The following is an 18,179-nucleotide window of genomic DNA, read 5'->3' as shown; positions in this document are numbered from 1 at the left end:
CGACTGTGTGTGTGTGTGTGTGTGTGTGTGTGTAATGATATATATATATATATATATATATATATATATATATATATATATATATATATATATATTTTTATATGCTGTTCAACGATTAAATATTTTAATCGCGATTAATCGCATGATTTAGCTAGTTAATTGTGCGATTAATCGCAAATAAGTCATCAGTTTTTATCAGTTCACAATGTAACTTAAAGGGAAATCTTTCAAGTCTTTCATGGCCCTATTAACTTGGGAGTGGAAAAATATGCTGGCTTTATGCAAAAGTATGTTAATATTTTATTCAAAATCAATTAAAAACACAAATAAATAAATAATAATAATACATATAATGGTATTGCATTAAACAGACTGCAGCTGATGGGTAAAAGGATCTGCTTAATTTACTTAATCTGATTACTGTTGTGTCCACCTTTATGCTTTATATTTTATATCAACAGGGATGGACCAAAATAGCCAATATTGTAGCCATTGTTTGACCATTTAGTTAATTAGAGATAAAATAATTAAATTGTCACTTTATAAATGTGCAGATACCCTGTATATGTATGTTGGTATGTTTACTGTTGAGTGAACAAAACAATATTCCACATTAAGCTAATCATCTGGAGACCTCCCCAAATAATAGTTGAGATAATAATGTTGAGAAACAGTGTCCAAAGGCCAAATGGCTATAATATATAAATGTACGATTAAGTGCGATTAAAATAATTAATCGCGATTAACATAACGGTGAGTTAATCGCGATTAATTTAGTTAACTCGCACAGCACTAATATATATATATATATATATATATATATATATATATATATATATATACACACACATGACACATAATATATGTGTGTGTGTGTGTGTGTGTGTGTGTGTGTGTGTGTGTGTGTGTGTGTGTGTGTGTGTGTGTGTGTGTGTGTGTGTTTTATTCTTTTGAGTGGTCGCGTCATATCCTAATATTTTGACATATGGATTATTTTATTTTCATGAGATAGGCCTATATGCCATAAATCTAGAATATAATGAAAGTTTCATTTTTTGAATATATTACAGAAAAACATAACTTTTACACATTTTAAGATGGATCTATATAGCTATTCTGTCCTGTGTTTACATTAAAAAACAATACATATATTTTGTTTACCAATCATTTCTCTCTAAACCAGCAGTTATATGAGCTGCCGGAGTAGTGTGGTGGAGTTTTTGCACAAACACTCTTTGTTTTGGTAGACGGTGATGTGTTTTTTCGACAACCAAAACGAACAGTAAGAACACCAAACTACAGCTAGAGGGAAGGGAATGTGTTTCTGCAGGTTAACACCACCACACTACTCCAACGGCTGGTGACTGTTATTGGCTTAAACATATACTAAGGCCCCATTTACGCTAGCAGTCAAATCCAGCCTGAATCAGATCTGTGCCACATCCAGGAATCTGATTGGTTTAAATGGTCACATGTTCACATGGAACAAATCAGATTCCAATCTGGATGTGACAAAGATCTGATTCAGGCTGGATTTGGCTGCCAGTGTAAATGGGGCCTAAGTGACAGACAGACAGACAGACAGACAGACAGACAGACAGACAGACAGACAGACAGACAGAGCTTTATTTATCCCACAAGGGAAATTGAGGGAAATGGACAGATTAAAAAATCTACATGGAATGGGTTTTGCTTAGCCTAGTAAACCAACCACTTCCGGAAAACACATTCTCATTTGTTTCACAGAAGTGGGTCTGGCCTAGCCTCGTAAACCACCCACTTCCGGAAAGCGCATTCTCAATCTTCTGGGATCTGGAAGTTAGTGGTTTACGAGGCTAGGTTTTGCTATTTGTATTTCCATCATGGATTTCATCATCATCATCATCATCATCATCATCATCATCATCATCAGATTTAATCAGATTTAATCAGAGACAATCAAATCAATCTCACTGCTCAGCAGTAGTTGGCCAGACATGGCAATGCCAAAAGACTGAATTACAGTATATAAAGATGGGAACATAGATTATAGATCGTATCAACAGTTGAAACCATCATTATCAATATCATCACCACCATTATGCTGGAGTAGCCCTGCCTCCACCATATGTTTTCCAGTGGTGGAAAGTAACAAAAGCACATTTCCTCAAGAACTAAACTTTGAGTATTTTCATTCTTTGATTCATTGCGCTTATTGTCTCTGTCAGGTGTCCAAAACTGTTTCTTTTAAGGTTTCAAATTCAAAAGTATCAAAATAGCAGGTCGCTTTTTAGTGACGCTGCAGTATGATCAAGTAGGGCGTTAATTTACAAGAAAACACAAATAGTTAAAATATGGAGATAAGAGGTTTCTGTCCGGCAGCAACAATATACTTTGTCTTGAGGCAGCTGTGGCTTAAGTAGTGGGTGGGTAGCCGCCTGTTGACCTGTCCCGGTCTGTGTGTCTAAGTGTCACTGAGCAAGACACTGTCACCAGGACCATCTGAGCATCCAACAACTACAATCAATCTTTCTGTGGAGTAGTTTAAAGTTTGATGCCAGTCAGAGCCTTGTATTAGAGTTCTGCCAATGCGGAGAATCTTCCAGTTTGCGCTTTGTCACAATAGAGGGTATGCGCGTAACATCATAATCATACCTGGAAGTTATGGGGGAACGCCTACTTTCTGGCCTTGACAGCCCATACTGTACATCCAAACATAAAAGTCCTATCTGATTGCATTAAACAACGATAAACAATGTTAAACTCACTTTGCCACTCGATTTGCCATTCACTTTATGCATGCGCATACCCTCTATTCGCCAAATAGATATGTAGAAGACCTGGCCCCATGAAATCAACAGAGTTGGTGCAACTCTCCAATAAAGGGCTCTGATGCCAGTACTTTTGGACTTTTCCTTACAAGCATATTTCTACAGTACACTGCGGTATAGTTAGTTCACTTAAGTAATAGACGGGTTTCTGGTCCACGTTACACTGATAAAACTAGATGCGTGCGCAGGGTCCGTACCAAAATTAGCCAATGAAACCAGCGCTCCCCAAAACAACAGGTTTGGGGATTGGACGGAATTGATTACATGATACAGTCAGCTGTGCATTTAGTCTCAATGTTTGTAAACAAGAAACCCGTCTATACAGTACATCTTTTACCACTGATGTTTTCTGATATGAATGTTGTTCAACTTGCTTTGCTTTGGCCTGTCTCTTTCCAAACACAGTGAAGGGTGGTGGTACAAGGACATGTGCACTGGCTGCACTCTCATAGTGGAGATGTTGCTGCATGGTTGCATCACAGAAAAGGAATCTGAGCTGATGTGAGATGTTGTCCCCCCAGGGAAGGACTGGTTAGCCTAACACTGTGTCCTCTCACTGAAATGCACATGTTTCAGATGGCAGCGGGCCTACAAGTGTTTTCATTCAGCCTGACTTATGCTTGAAGTGTTTGTATTAAGCTACTTGTTGTAGCAGCAGGTGGGTGGAGTCATCTGCACAGTACATCTGGGACATTCCAATTGTAGATAGCAGAACCACACGATAGGTCGATCCAGGTCATGTGGGGGACCACACTCCATTACTCATACACAAAGTGAATATTGCTCAGGTCAATTCGTACAAATACTTGGGCCTGCCTGTAAGCTATCCTGGAATGTCCATGTTAACTATGTGTGTACCAAAATCCAGCTAGGAATTCACTTTCTCCGTAGGCTCAGGGTGTTTGGTGTCCAGCCGAGAGTGATGTTGCTATTCTACCACACTGTGATTGACAACCACGCTATGATTGAGAGTATTTTTCGTTAAGCAATTTCTGTTTGGTTTGGTCATTTAACTGTGAGGTCAAAATCACAAATCAATAGACTAGCTCGGACTGTATTGAATGAAAGTGATGGGTTCAGTGATGGAGCACGCCACCCTCCAAACACTCTTTGAGGAAACTGTAATTAAGAAAGCTAAGAAAATAATTGCAGACCTCTCTCATGTCCTGCATTCAGAATACGAACTGCTATACACTCTGGCGTTAATGTTACAGTTCCAGTGAAAAACAAGAAAAGACATCTGAACAGATACAATTGTATTCATTCATTCCAGTGAACTTGGTACTGTAATGTAGTGTAATGTAATGTGATATGCACTTTAACTGTATGTCAGCACGTGTGTGGTATACACTATTCCTTTTCTTTGTTTCTTTCTTTCTATTTTTTGTAGGTTGTCTGCCTGTATGTCCAGGACAAATTTCCCTTGGGACTTAATAAAATAATCTTATAGCCTCTGGCATTGTATGACTTTTATCGGTAGTTCCCAAACCTTTTCCATGGAAGTATTCTAAATTGACTTTCAAATGGTTGAAATCTGATACTGATTATCTTGTGGAACACCACCCTTCTGGTGCTTCAAGTAGACAAAAAATTATAGTTTGTCATATAGTGTAGGTCTGATCAGAAAATAAACCTTATTAACACTTCAATTACAACATTTTGGAAGTTTAAACGTTTTTTTTTTTTACCTCAAAGCAGGTAAGTTTCTATATGAAATATTGACTTTATTCATTTCTTCATGAAAGAATTTACGGCGAAGAGGCCCAACTGAGATTTAAGCATTGTTTACAAAGTGGCCCTGATACAGATGACAAATAAAAATAGCTTTGCAAAGAGACAACTTTAGAAAAATATAATTACTAATTAATCTTGATTGATTGATTGATTGATTGATTGATTGATTGATTGATACTTTATTAGCAGTTCGCAAACCTCGCATAGAGTTCATAAAAGGTCAATAGGATTTAAACCCAAGAAAGCACTATGGCTTGTTTACATTGGGGTCTGTGTACTCAATTCATGAGACAAAAACGTCTAACTACAGTACAATATACAAACAGAGCAACCACCTTTGAATACATTTCAAAAACTGCTACTATGTGTGTACTATTTTAAATATGTTGACTGTAAACTCTTGATATAGGCCTACTGCTGCTATATATATCTTTTTTCCCCAAAAGAAATACAGACTACCAAGTTATCCTTGCTTACATGCATTATGTAGTTCTAACAACAAATTACAGCAATACTTTTATACTTCATATTTTTGACAGTTTATTTACAATTTGCTTTGGTAATGTAAAATATGTTTTCGTATGCAGACAAAGCCCTTTGAATTGAACTGAATTGAACATCTGATAACAAGAAAGAACAATGAGGTAAAAGAAGATAACAACGCACGAGACAAAGGTCAATCAAACCATATATGTCCCTGCCCGCCCGGCCTGGCGGAGATAACCACAGTACTCAGTGAGTATAGTACTCAGGTACTATATAGGCTACTGTACTATTTCGAGGTAGGTTTATACTTCGACTTCCCAGAGGCAAATGTGTTGTACTTACTCCGCAATTATTTTGAAACTTTTGGTTATTGGAAGGTAACTGACTAAAATGTGTCAGATTTAGATGAATAATAATTAATACAATTCTTAATAGACCGTTTGTCAGCCTTCTGATTGGTCCCTGAGACTCCCTGACTGGCCAACCAGAAAAAAACATTCACTTTTTGCTATCGGGGGTGGAGTTTGTGCAGTGGAGAATATTGAATGTGGCTTTCAACAACTGTCCGCAGTGCGCGACACGGAGATCGGCCGGTACGGTGATAGCGACGGCAAGCGTCAAGCGATCTCGCTCATCATAACGAATAAGCTTCAACAAACTAGTTCACATGTACCTTATCAATGGTCTAAGAGTCACGATTGGGTACATATAATTTAAATGGGCAGAATTACGAAAAGCCAGCCTATTATGTGAGGAGAAACATTCTCTCTGTCCTCTTCCTAGTACCCAAGATGCAATGCGCTTCTCTTTCTATCTCTGATCCAGAGGATTAAACTAATTAAAACATTTATTTTTCGGGGGAAAACTACTGTTTTGCTATGTAATTACTGTACCTTTTTCTTCCCTTTTTATTAATATCACGTAGATGTGTTTTTTGTGGTACTTTATATAGCTGTAATGAGGCTATGAAGGGAAAAAAAATCCCATCCACTACCACTATAAAATAATCTGCAAAGAGGATTCTGTCCCACTGGGATTAAACAAATTAAAACATATATTTTCGGGTAAACCCCCTGTTTTGCAATGTAACTACTGTACCTTTGTCTTCCCTTTTTATTAATATCACCTAGGTGTTTTTCCTTTGGTACTTTATATAGCTGTAATGAGGCTATGAAGGGAAAAAAAATCCCATCCACTTCCACTATAAAAACAATCTGCCCAGGGTTAATGTCCCATCATAGTAACAGGGCAGAATGGGGCGGGATTTGCAAAAGGGTTTATTGAAACCCTTCCTTCCCAAAACCTTAATAGAATAGAATATGGCCCCACGCCTTCGGGACGAGTTTGTCACAGTACATTTGCACATACGTGAAATTTATTCTCTGCATTTTACCCATCCTATAACAACTAGGAGCAGTGAGCAGCCATATACGGCGCTCGGGGAGCAATTATGGGTTAAGGTCTTGCTCAGGGACACATTGACACATTGCTGCCTGACCGGGAATCGAACCGGGGACAACCAGGGGAACTGGTTCCCCAGGCAGGCTCCCTAACCACTCAGCTATGGTCACCCATAGAAATAGTAGATCTGCAAGCGCACGTGTTATGAACTTGTAGATTGCTAAAATAGGGCTTAACAATATGATATAAATGTATAATTCTGAAATGAGCATGCCACATAATGAGAATTGTACTTTTGCTACTTTAATTATATTTTGATACAAGTAGCCTACTTTTGTACTTTGACTTAAGATTTAGAATACAGGACTTTACACTGGTATTGCTACTTTTAATAATACAATAATGAGTACTGGAAAACTACACTGGAAAAGTCAAGGCATTTAGCACCCTCTAGTGGCTCAGTATGAGAGGCCTGACTTCTCATCAGCAAAAGTGGGCTATTAGGCCTACTAGAAAAGTGCACTCAGTAGAGACATGCCCTAATAAATAGGCCTGCACTGAAGTATATAGAAAAATACTTCAGTATTGTTACTTTGCTATTTTCGTCCTGATTTGCTCAAAGATGTGCTTAAATCTATAACCATTTTAATGAGTTCCTTGTGAAAGCTTTCCCCATAAAAAAGGATGCTGGGGTTTAAGTGGTTAAGATCCTGCACTTGATAGGATTGATAGACTCCAGGACATAAGATAGATCAACAAATGACACTAGGATGTTTTCTCAATGTTATTGACAAGGTGACGTCAACCAGTGTTGTAAAGTAACTAAGTAGGCTACATTTACTTATATATAACTGTACTGGTTTCATTATTTTGACACTTGCTTTGGCAATGTAAACTTGTTTTCTCATGCCAATAAAGCTCCTTTGAATTGAATTGAATTGCAGTCCCAGACTGGTAAATGAAAACAAAGCCCATCCTTAGCTCCCCCTGGCCCTGACCTTTCTATTGTAAATACCATTTATTTTACATTGTGTATTACCACTGTTTTTCTGATGATATCTTCTGCATACCTGCTGTGTTCTATATGTCCGTCATTCAATGTTATATGTTATATATATATATATATTGAGAAACAAGCCATAGGCTTTTTTGGGCGTATCCTTTTAGTTGACCGTGTACCAGTGAACTGTACTGTCATGACCTTTTCCTATGCAAACTTCTAATAAAGTCTCCAATCAATCAGTCAGTCAGTCAGTCAGTCAGTCAGTCAGTCAGTCAGTCAGTCAGTCAGTCAGTCAATCAATCAACCAACCAATCAATTAAACAAACCAGGCTAAAGGTGTGAGCCTGCTAGCTTGGCGGCCAGCACTGGAACTAGTTAGGTAAAAATACCCTAATTACACCCCATATGCTCATATTGAATTTTTTTCCATTTTATCCCCTTTAATCCTAGGCCCAGGTATCCCGATACCCCCAACTTTGATTGGTTCCCACAAAGTTCCCCAAGGGAGTTGTGATTGAGAAAGTTCAGAGGTGGTAGTAGACACCTTTATGAACACATTTGTGAAGAAAGATATTGATTTTGATTGAGTTCCCAGATTGGTTTAACTTTTGGCTAACTTTACCTAACTAAACACATGTCCTGACTCATGCTCCTCCCAGCTGTGCACACATCTGGATCTGAAGTGTTAGCAAACAAATGCTATGCTTGAAAACAGTGCTATCAAAAGCTACTCATATAGCAGATATACACTATTCATTATAAAACAGTGCTATCAAAGCTACTCATCTGATATTCCCAACTCTAGACACAGCAACAAACTCAACAGAAGTCCCTTAAAGTCATGTACAGTAATAGTTCATATTCATAATACTTTGTTGTAAATGTAACAGTAAAACATGTTTGAAGGTGTTTGGGGTTGAATCTTGTGCATCTGAAGCAAATTTCACCTATTGACTATCTATTTATTGATCAACTATGTGTATAGACAATCTATATTTTAACAAGAAAAATAATTTCCAGTAGGCCTACTGTACTTTTACATGAAGCAGTGATTTTATTTCCTGACAGATGAAACAGAACAATGTACATTAAATATACAGGATGCAACAAACAACATGGAACATGAAACAATAAACTTGAGTTCTAGATTATTGTAATATTGTTGAAATACTTGTTCTGTTCTGTTCAGTGAACTGAAAGCTCACATGGTTGTAAGTGCTTTGTAACATGTTCAGATCCTGACTGATGTGGGATTGTTTTGATCAATAGAGATTTAAGAAAGGGAAAATTCACCAGCATGTCAACATGTCATCCTGCAAATATCAGTCTGATATATCATCCGGATGATATATCGGTCAGGCTCAATACATGTTATCTGTACATAAGCTGACTTATTTAGTATACAGTTTATACATTATAGAAAGATTATAAAATACATACTATTAGTCATCGACAGATGAATCAAGATGTCAAAACGGCAAGATAAACATGAACCTAAACTGATTTAAACACCAACCAGTGTAGAAATATAATAATACATAAACAACAATAGTCATCTGTACAACTCAAAAGGCACATTTTAGTGAACTTATTTGAGTGCTTCAGTACACACCATCACTAGTTGTGAGCTTGTAGATCTGCTACTGTACTTTAGCAGACACTTTAGTGACACCGGCCTGCAACATAGTATAAATCAAGCCTAAGGTTTCATCTATGAAACATCTTCATCTCTCACTCTCATCACATCAGAGTCTGCCTGGCTGGGAGCTATACTCATGGTGTCATATCCTGACGAGGGCGCTATTGGTCCAAAATGAGTAGTCAGCCAATCAGAGACCTTGGCAGGTGACCAGCAGTATAAACTTCCTGCTTCAGAGGGTGTTCCACCACTCACTGCAACAGAAGAGCCAACAGACCGCAAGACATTTACAATGACAAATAAAAACACTCCTGGATGTGAAAACCCTGCAGCCTGTCTCTGTTCCTCACATTATGAACCATGATGTGATTTTGACCTTTGGCTTTTTACACCCAATAGTTCATCATCTCTTTGGAACAGACTACTAATCATTCCCGTCTAGTTTCATGAAAATACACCCATCCAATCTTGTTATTTTACACATGCACGCGCATTAGGGCTGTTCGATTTGGCCTAAAAATAAAATCTTGATTTATTTCTATGAAAAGTAGATTTTCGATTTAGATTTTTTGGTAAAAAGAATACATTGTTTCAAAAATGTTATATTCATTTATAAAAATGCAAACCGTAGACAAAGATCAATTTGGAGATTAATAATTTGGAAAGAGAAATTACATTAATTTGGTGTTGGATTCGGGCTTATTATATATATTGCAAAACCTTGTTGTGTTTTAGGAGGACCGGGCTGTGGACTTTTTGCCCCATGCAGGGCTCTCTAATGAGCGAGATCCGTACCAGATTACCCTAATTAAAGTGAAAATCGATTTGATGATTTGCTTTTTTTTAATCTTTCAACCGAAAAAAATCTGATTTCGATTAAAATTGATTAATCAACCGGCCCTAACGCACATACGCAAATTGTACTGATTTATTTCGGTATGTCCACATAAGAGGATGCCAGTAAGACTCACGTGGTTCGTGTGGCTCCATCATCACAAACTTCAACATCCTCTCTATCACCTCCTCCTCTCCCTTCATCCATTCTTCTGCTGTTAAAGTTTTCCTTCCTGTCAGTCTTTCAATCAGGGTCATCGCTCGTGTCTCCTGTCACAATATCAACAGGAAAGAAAGGGAACATTCACAGACAACATCTTTGTACATACAGTGTTTGTATTTGTTGATTACATAGGAGCCACATAGGAGAAAAAGGAACAAATATTACTGTGTTCTTACAATAACATCAATAATGATGAATACAGTCCATTATAAGGATCATGTATGATGAAAAATATAAGGTGAATAAATCAATCAAATTGCTGTCAGTTTCAGGGTGACAAATGTCGCCCTGAGATGTATATCAGACCAGTTACCCATATATGGAGACCCCTGCCTGGTATCCATATATGGAGATCCATGTACTGAATATGGAGATATACTGTTATGTTATTCGTTATACATACATTCCCTATTATGCCCATGCATGGAGATCCCTGTCTGTAGAACCAGCCACACAGATATCGGCTGTCTTGGCCATCTGTCTTGGTATGTGTGGTATGTGGCCAATGTGGCCTCCATATATGGGCATTCCCATATGAAGTCCTGTTAGATATGGGCTTAATATTGATGACATCTGGGAACTCCATATATGGGCATAAAAAGGGATTATGTTAGTGTGGTTCCCCTGACATCACAGTGAAGTCAGAGCGTGATGCATAGACCGCAAAAAAGCGTACACGTCCAGACAGACGGAGCCATGATGTGCCGTTTCGCATACTAAACTGCGACCTTTGGTCGCAATGAAACATCTTCATCTCTCTCACTTACATCAGTGTCTGCCAGGCTGGAAATGACACTCATGGTGTCTGAGCAGCGTGTTTCAAAACTCACTGGAACACAAGACAGACAGCAAGACATTTACAATGACAATATGAACGCGCTCGCACGCACACGCACGTACAGTCGTACACACACACACACACACACACACACACACACACACACACACACACACACACACACACACACACACACACACACACACACACACACACACACACACACACACACACACACACACACACACACACAGTACTCGATTACAAAAATCATTGCTATGAGGCAGTAGCTTTATCTCCATATTTTAACATGAATTTCTTAGGCCTAAGTAGTGAAAATAGTCCCCCCTTTGGGTATAAATGTTGATCCAATGAAAGGCATTAACAAGAGCTTGTGACTAATCGGCCCAACTACGTTGGATTCATTAAAACACAGTTTTTGTTTGTTTTTCCATGTAGTAAGGGGAACATAAGAAAATCTGCAAAGTATCCGTGGGCCCCTAAAAAACGGTGAAAAGTGATGATTCATCACTAAACCATCGTTTTGTGGGTCAGTTTTTATTTGTCCTGAACATTATTGAACATCCAAGGTTTCCACCTGACAGTGGTGATATGCCGTAAGCAGGATATTTATACTCACTGCTTGGAAGCAGCAGTTCGATGCTGTTCCTTCTCCTGACATCTGGTAGGGTTGATTCTACTGGCACCTTCACCACAGACTTAAATTATGATGTCAACATGAAATATAAAATGAAGAATTAGAATGTGTTTTATTTAGGGCTGGGATGCGATTCAAATTGTTAATCTAATTAATTACAGGCTCTGTAATTAATTAATCGCAATTAATCGCACCTGAGAAGCATTTTTTCTCAAGTAAAACACATTTTGTTGTACGAGTGAATTTAACGAGTTTTCTTTATCTAAATTTCGTATCCACTGGGCCAAGCAAAGCGCTCTGATCGGCTACTTCTCCCTTTGCGTTTGTTGTCTCTTCTTGGTTGGTGCATCGCTATGATCGGTATGCCCGAAACAGAAGGTTCTGTGGTGCAAAAACTAAGTGCGATTAAAATGCGTTAACTTTTTCAACCGTGTTAATTTTCTGTAATTAATTAATCGCAATTAATCGGTTAAAGTCCCAGCCCTAGTTTTATTGTAACAGCTATGAAAAGGCAATGAAACATCTCTTTATCTCTCACACACTTACATCAGCGTCAGCCTGGCTGGAAACTTCACTCATGGTTCCAACTCCTGTAGAGCGTGTTCCACCACTCACTGGAACAGAAGACAATATTTATGAAAATACACCCACCCATTCTTATGTTCACTTGTACACACATGGTAAGGGGAACATAAGTTCAGGCCAAAGGTGGTACTGCAGCTGAAAATGCTCTGAGAGCCATTCAAAAATGAGAGAGGCTCTCTATTCAGGAGTGGTAATTTAGCCTCAAAAACTTTTGAAAAACGTTTTTGGGACATAAACAATATGACATAAATACTTTTTAAATGCATGGTGTATCACCTTTAAAAACCGACATGTTTCGACCATGAACTGGTCATCATCAGGGCGTGTAGTACTGAAACGAAAAACATTCCGTGGGCTACAAATGGCCCCTACAAAATGGTGAAAAGTGATGATTCATCACTAAACCATCGTTTTGTGGGTCCGTTTTAGCCCAAGGAATGTTTTTCATGCAAAACAAATGCTTGCAATGGATTCAGCATCATGAAAAACCCCTAGTTTGACCCCTCACATGCTACTTAAAGCATATTTATCTTTTGTATTTTTTTCCTGTATAGTAAATTAATGGGACACAAACACAAATCAGTTTTTTTATGAGGTTTCCCCCGGGAGTTGAATTTCAACCTTTTAGTACATATTATTACACACCTTTAGAAACACATTGGTGAAGAAACTTCTTGGTAACGATTTACTTCGCAGATTGGTCAAATATCTTATAAAATCCCCTTACTAACACACACACACACACACACACACACACACACACACACACACACACACACACACACACACACACACACACACACACACACACACACACACACACACACACACACACACACACACACACACACACACACATGCGTGCACACACATACACATTCTGTGTAATTCTTTATTGAACATCCAAGGTTTCCACCTGGCAGCGATGATATGCTGTAAACAGGATATTGATACTCACTGCTTGAAGGACGCAGATCCATGCTGTTCCTTCCCCTGACTGCTGGTAGAGTTGGTTCTACTGGTTCCTTCAGCACAGACTGAAAATGAAATAAAATATAAAGTAAAGAAATACAAATTAAAATTTGTGTGATTAATGTCAGACTAAAGTTTCATCTATGAAACATCTTCCTCTCTCACTCTTACATCAGCATCAGCCTGGGTAGGAGCTTCACTGGTGGTGTGATATCCTGAAGAGCGTGTTCCACCACTCACTGGAATAGAAGACAACAGACAACAAGACATTTACAATGACAATAAAAACACTCCTGGATGTGAAAACATCTCTACATGTCTCTGTTCCTCCCGCTGATGTGGGTGGAAAAGGGCCTGGTGGCATGGATTAAAGACTAACTTTCGGGCAGACCGTACGTGAGGCTGCAGAACTGTAGGTCTGATGTGCTTGTGAGCAATACGGGTGCCCCGCAAGGCACTGTGCTCACTCCTTTCTTGTTCACTCTACACATCATAATTTCCACTTCAACTCCAAGCCCTGTCATCTACAGAAGTTTTCAGATGATACTGTGGTGGTCAGCCAAATCTCTGGCGAAAACACGGCTGAGCATGATGGTGTGGTGAGGGACTTTCTGCAGTGAGGCCAACCAACTCCGGATTAATGCTATAGTAAGATCAAGGAGATGGTGGTGGACTTCCACACATCCAATCGAGTACCCACAGTGCCAAGCACCATAAATGGGGAGGTGGTGGCGTTTGTGGACAACCACAAATTCCTAGGAATGCACCTGAACAGCTTGTTGGACTGGTCCGACAACACCGAGGCGATTCACAGCAAGACTGTTATGGCTAGTGTTCTTTTTATATATATATATATATATATATATATATATCTTGCTGGGGGGGCAACAACAGAGCGGGCAACACCTTCAACCTCAACAGACTGGTGAGGAAGGCGGGCTCTGTAGTTGGGTGGAGGAGGTAGCCAGGGTGCGTACGGCAAGGAAGCTGGAATCCATCTTGAATAACTCCTCCCACCCCCTCTACCCTGAGATCTTCGGTTACTGGACTAAGAGAGGAAACGACCGATTCATCTACCCAGGATGGAGATGCGAGAGACTAGGAACGTTCTTTGTGCCGGTTGCTCTCAAGCTATACAATGAGACACACAATGGTCGCTTGACATGGACAACTGTAACTGTAAGATTGGTTTCAGTGATATTTGAACTAACCCTCTACACTATTTTGTCATGAAAATGTGACTTTGCATGTATGTTTTAGAGGCAGAAGAATAATTTGCATAAAAATGCAATATTGTTTGAATTATTTAAAAAAGCATGTTTCAATGTTAAAGAAATCCGATCTGACAGATCTTTAGATATCGGTCCAAAGTTCACGTAAAAAAAGTTTTGTGCACGTGACGCGAAAATTCCAGAATAAAAGCGGGTTTACGCGTTTTACAAACTGCTCAAAGTGGCGGAAAATCGAAGGGCGGAGCTTACTTAACAACGACACAGATGTCTTCCGCTCGAGTCAAAGCACGCGTGTAACAAGTTGCGTGTCTTCAAACGAAACGAGTCATGACTTATGCCCGTTTGAAGTTTGAATTTTCAAACGCTTCGTATAGCGCCCCCCTTTGGCCGATTGGAATAAAATCGGTTTCAGTGATACTTTGACTAACCCTCCACATCTTTGCCAAATGCCATGAACGTGTAACTTTGCATGTATGATTTAGAGGGCGAAGAATAATTTGCATAAAACCGCAATATTGATTGAATTATTAAAAAATGATATTTCACTTTAAAAGAAATCCACCGAGATAAATCTGACCGTATTGGTCCAAAGTTCATGTGAAAAAAGTTTTGTGCGCGTAACAAAAAAAACCCAGGAGGAGATAGATTTTTACTGTTTTTCATATAATTCCGAATTGTGGGAGACCTAAAGGTCAGAGGTCAAAAGTTAGAGGGTAAAAGTTGTTCGGCATGAGGAGACGCATAAGTGTATACAGGTTTCATGGCTGTATGTATAACACAGCATGAGCTATACCTGTTCAAAGTTCGCACTTTCGAAGGCTTCCTACAGCGCCACCATTTGGCCGATTGCTGTAAAAAGTAATAGCACACTTCGCCACTGTAAACTGAACACATTGATGTTTTTATTTTCATTTTCTCACTAAGTATGTAGGAGTAGAAAGGAACCGAAGTTTTTTGATACTTGATATGCCTGCCTGATAGATAAATAAATAAATAAATAATGACAATATCTAAAGTGTGCTCGCCTTATAGGCGAGCCCACAATAAACTAGAAAAATATTGTTCCTTCGAAACAATTGTGGGCTCGCTTCAAGCCAGAAAACAATGGCTATAAAAGTACAAAATGTCAAGATCGCAGGCAGTGCTCTCTTTGACGTTACTGACGTCAAAGATTGGTCCATTTTGTTCCAAAAATGTGTTGTGCAAAAGTTGACCCGCTGGTGGCGCTATAACAGGCCAATGTGAGAAGGTTGGTATCTGTTCCTTGACCTATTGGGAATGTGCTTGCAAGATTTCACGCACATCCCAGGCTGTGTTCATGATTTGAGGTGTTTTTGGCTTTGGACACTTTATCGCTGCTTGCAGCTATATTTATTATTATTATTTTATAATTTTTTTGTGTGCACTTCATAGGCATGTTAGATAAAGGTCCTTAGATTGTGTGTAGAATGTTTCATGCAAATTGCAAAAAAAATCCTAGAATAAAAACGGGTTTAAGCGTTTTACAAACTGCTCAAAATTATATAGCGCCCCCCTTTGGCCATTTGGGGTAAGATTGGTTTCAGTGATATTTGAACTAACCCTCTACACTATTTTGTCATGAAAATGTGACTTTGCTTGTATGTTTTAGAGGCAGAAGAATAATTTGCATAAAAATGCAATATTGTTTGAATTATTTAAAAAAGCATGTTTCAATGTTAAAGACATCCGATCTGACAGATCTTTAGATATCGGTCCAAAGTTCACGTAAAAAAAGTTTTGTGCACGTGACGCGAAAATTCCAGAATAAAAGCGGGTTTACGCGTTTTACAAACTGCTCAAAGTGGCGGAAAATCGAAGGGCGGAGCTTACTTAACAACGACACAGATGTCTTCCGCTTGAGTCAAAGCACGCGTGTAACAAGTTGCATGTCTTCAAACGAAACGAGTCATGACTTATGCCCGTTTGAAGTTTGAATTTTCAGACGCTTCGTATAGCGCCCCCCTTTGGCCGATTGGAATAAAATTGGTTTCAGTGATACCTTGACTAACCCTCTACATCTTTGCCAAATGCCATGAACGTGTAACTTTGCATGTATGATTTAGAGGCCGAAGAATAATTTGCATAAAACTGCAATATTTATTGAATTATTAAAAAATTATATTTCACTTTAAAAGAAATCCGCCGAGATTAGTTTGACCGTATTGGTCCAAAGTTCATGTGAAAAAAGTTTTGTGCGCGTATCGAAAAAAACCCAGGAGGAGATAGATTTGTACTGTTTTTCATATAATTCCGAATTGTGGGAGATCTAAAGGTCAGAGGTCAAAAGTCAGAGGCTAAAAGTTGTTCGGCATGAGGAGACGCATACGTGTATACAGGTTTCATGCCTGTACCTCAAACACAGCATGAGCTATACCTGTTCAAAGTTCGCACTTTCGAAGGCTTCGTGCAGCGCCACCATTTGGCCGATTGCTATAAAAAATAATAGCGCACTTCGCCACTGTAAACTGAACACATTGATGTTTTTATTTTCATTTTCTCACTAAGTATGTAGGAGTAGAAAGGAACCGAAGTTCCCGTCTACTGTCTGACTGACTGACTGATAGATAAACTAGAAAAATATTGTTCCTTCGAAACAATTGTGGGCTCGCTTCAAGCCGGAAAACAATGGCTATAAAAGTACAAAATGTCAAGATCGCAGGCAGTGCTCTCTTTGACGTTACTGACGTCAACGATTGGTCCATTTTGTTCCAAAAATGTGTTGTGCAAAAGTTGACCCGCTGGTGGCGCTATAACAGGCCAATGTAAGAAGGGTGGTATCTGTTCCTTGACCTATTGGGAATGTGCTTGCAAGATTTCACGCACATTGCAGGCTGTGTTCATGATTTGAGGTGTTTTTGGCTTTGGCCACTTTATCGCTGCTTGCAGCTATATTCATTATTATAATTTTTTTGTGTGTGTGCACTTCATAGGCATATTAGATAAAGGTCCTTAGATTGTGTGTAGAATGTTTCATGCAAATTGCAAAAAAAAAATCCTAACGGGTTTAAGCGTTTCACAGACTGCTCAAAATGATATAGCGCCCCCCTTTGTTCAATTGGGGTAAGATTGGTTTTAGTGATATTTGGACTAACACTCTACATCTTTGCCAAATGCCATGAACATGTTACTTTGCATGTATGATTTAGAGGCAGAAGAATAATTTGCATAAAACTGCAATATTCATTGAATTTATTTAAAAAAGCATGTTTCAATTTTAAAGAAATCCGATCTGACAGATCTTTAGATATCGGTCCAAAGTTCACGTAAAAAAAGTTTTGTGCACGTGGAGCGAAAATTCCAGAATAAAAGCGGGTTTACGCGTTTTACAAACTGCTCAATATGGCGGAAAATCGAAGGGCGGAGCTTACTTAACAACGACACAGATGTCTTCCGCTCGAGTCAAAGCACGCGTGTAACAAGTTGCATGTCTTCAAACAAAACGAGTCATGACTTATGCCCGTTTGAAGTTTGAATTTTCAAACGCTTCGTATAGCGCCCCCCTTTGGCCGATTGGAATAAAATTGGTTTCAGTGATACTTTGACTAACCCTCCACATCTTTGCCAAATGCCATGAACGTGTAACTTTGCATGTATGATTTAGAGGCCGAAGAATAATTTGCATAAAACCGCAATATTGATTGAATTATTAAAAAATTATATTTCACTTTAAAAAAAATCTGGTTGATCAATCTGACCGTATTGGTCCAAAGTTCATGTGAAAAAAGTTTTGTGCACTTGATGCGAAAATCCCAGGAGGAGATAGATTTTTACTGTTTTTCATATAATTCCGAATTGTGGGAGAC

At 38.7% G+C, this 18,179-nt stretch overlaps 1 protein-coding gene across 1 annotated transcript; it reads right to left on the bottom strand.

The window, feature by feature from the left end:
- Positions 1 to 9,096: 9,096 nt before the first annotated feature.
- Positions 9,097 to 12,172, bottom strand: LOC308285475 (uncharacterized protein). The gene is made up of 5 exons (XM_080726244.1): positions 12,113 to 12,172; positions 11,549 to 11,627; positions 10,898 to 10,959; positions 10,045 to 10,177; positions 9,097 to 9,327 (listed from the first exon to the last, which is right to left on the bottom strand). The coding sequence occupies exons 1-5, from the start codon at positions 12,143 to 12,145 to the stop codon at positions 9,146 to 9,148; spliced, it is 489 nt and encodes a 162-aa protein (XP_080582370.1). The 5' UTR covers positions 12,146 to 12,172; the 3' UTR covers positions 9,097 to 9,145.
- Positions 12,173 to 18,179: the final 6,007 nt, after the last annotated feature.

This window comes from Nannobrachium achirus, assembly GCF_963921795.1.
Source record: "Nannobrachium achirus genome assembly, chromosome: 5".
NCBI classification, from domain to species: domain Eukaryota; kingdom Metazoa; phylum Chordata; class Actinopteri; order Myctophiformes; family Myctophidae; genus Nannobrachium; species Nannobrachium achirus.
The sequence above is the reverse complement of the archived record's forward strand: the minus strand, read 5'-3'. Positions and strand labels throughout refer to the sequence as shown.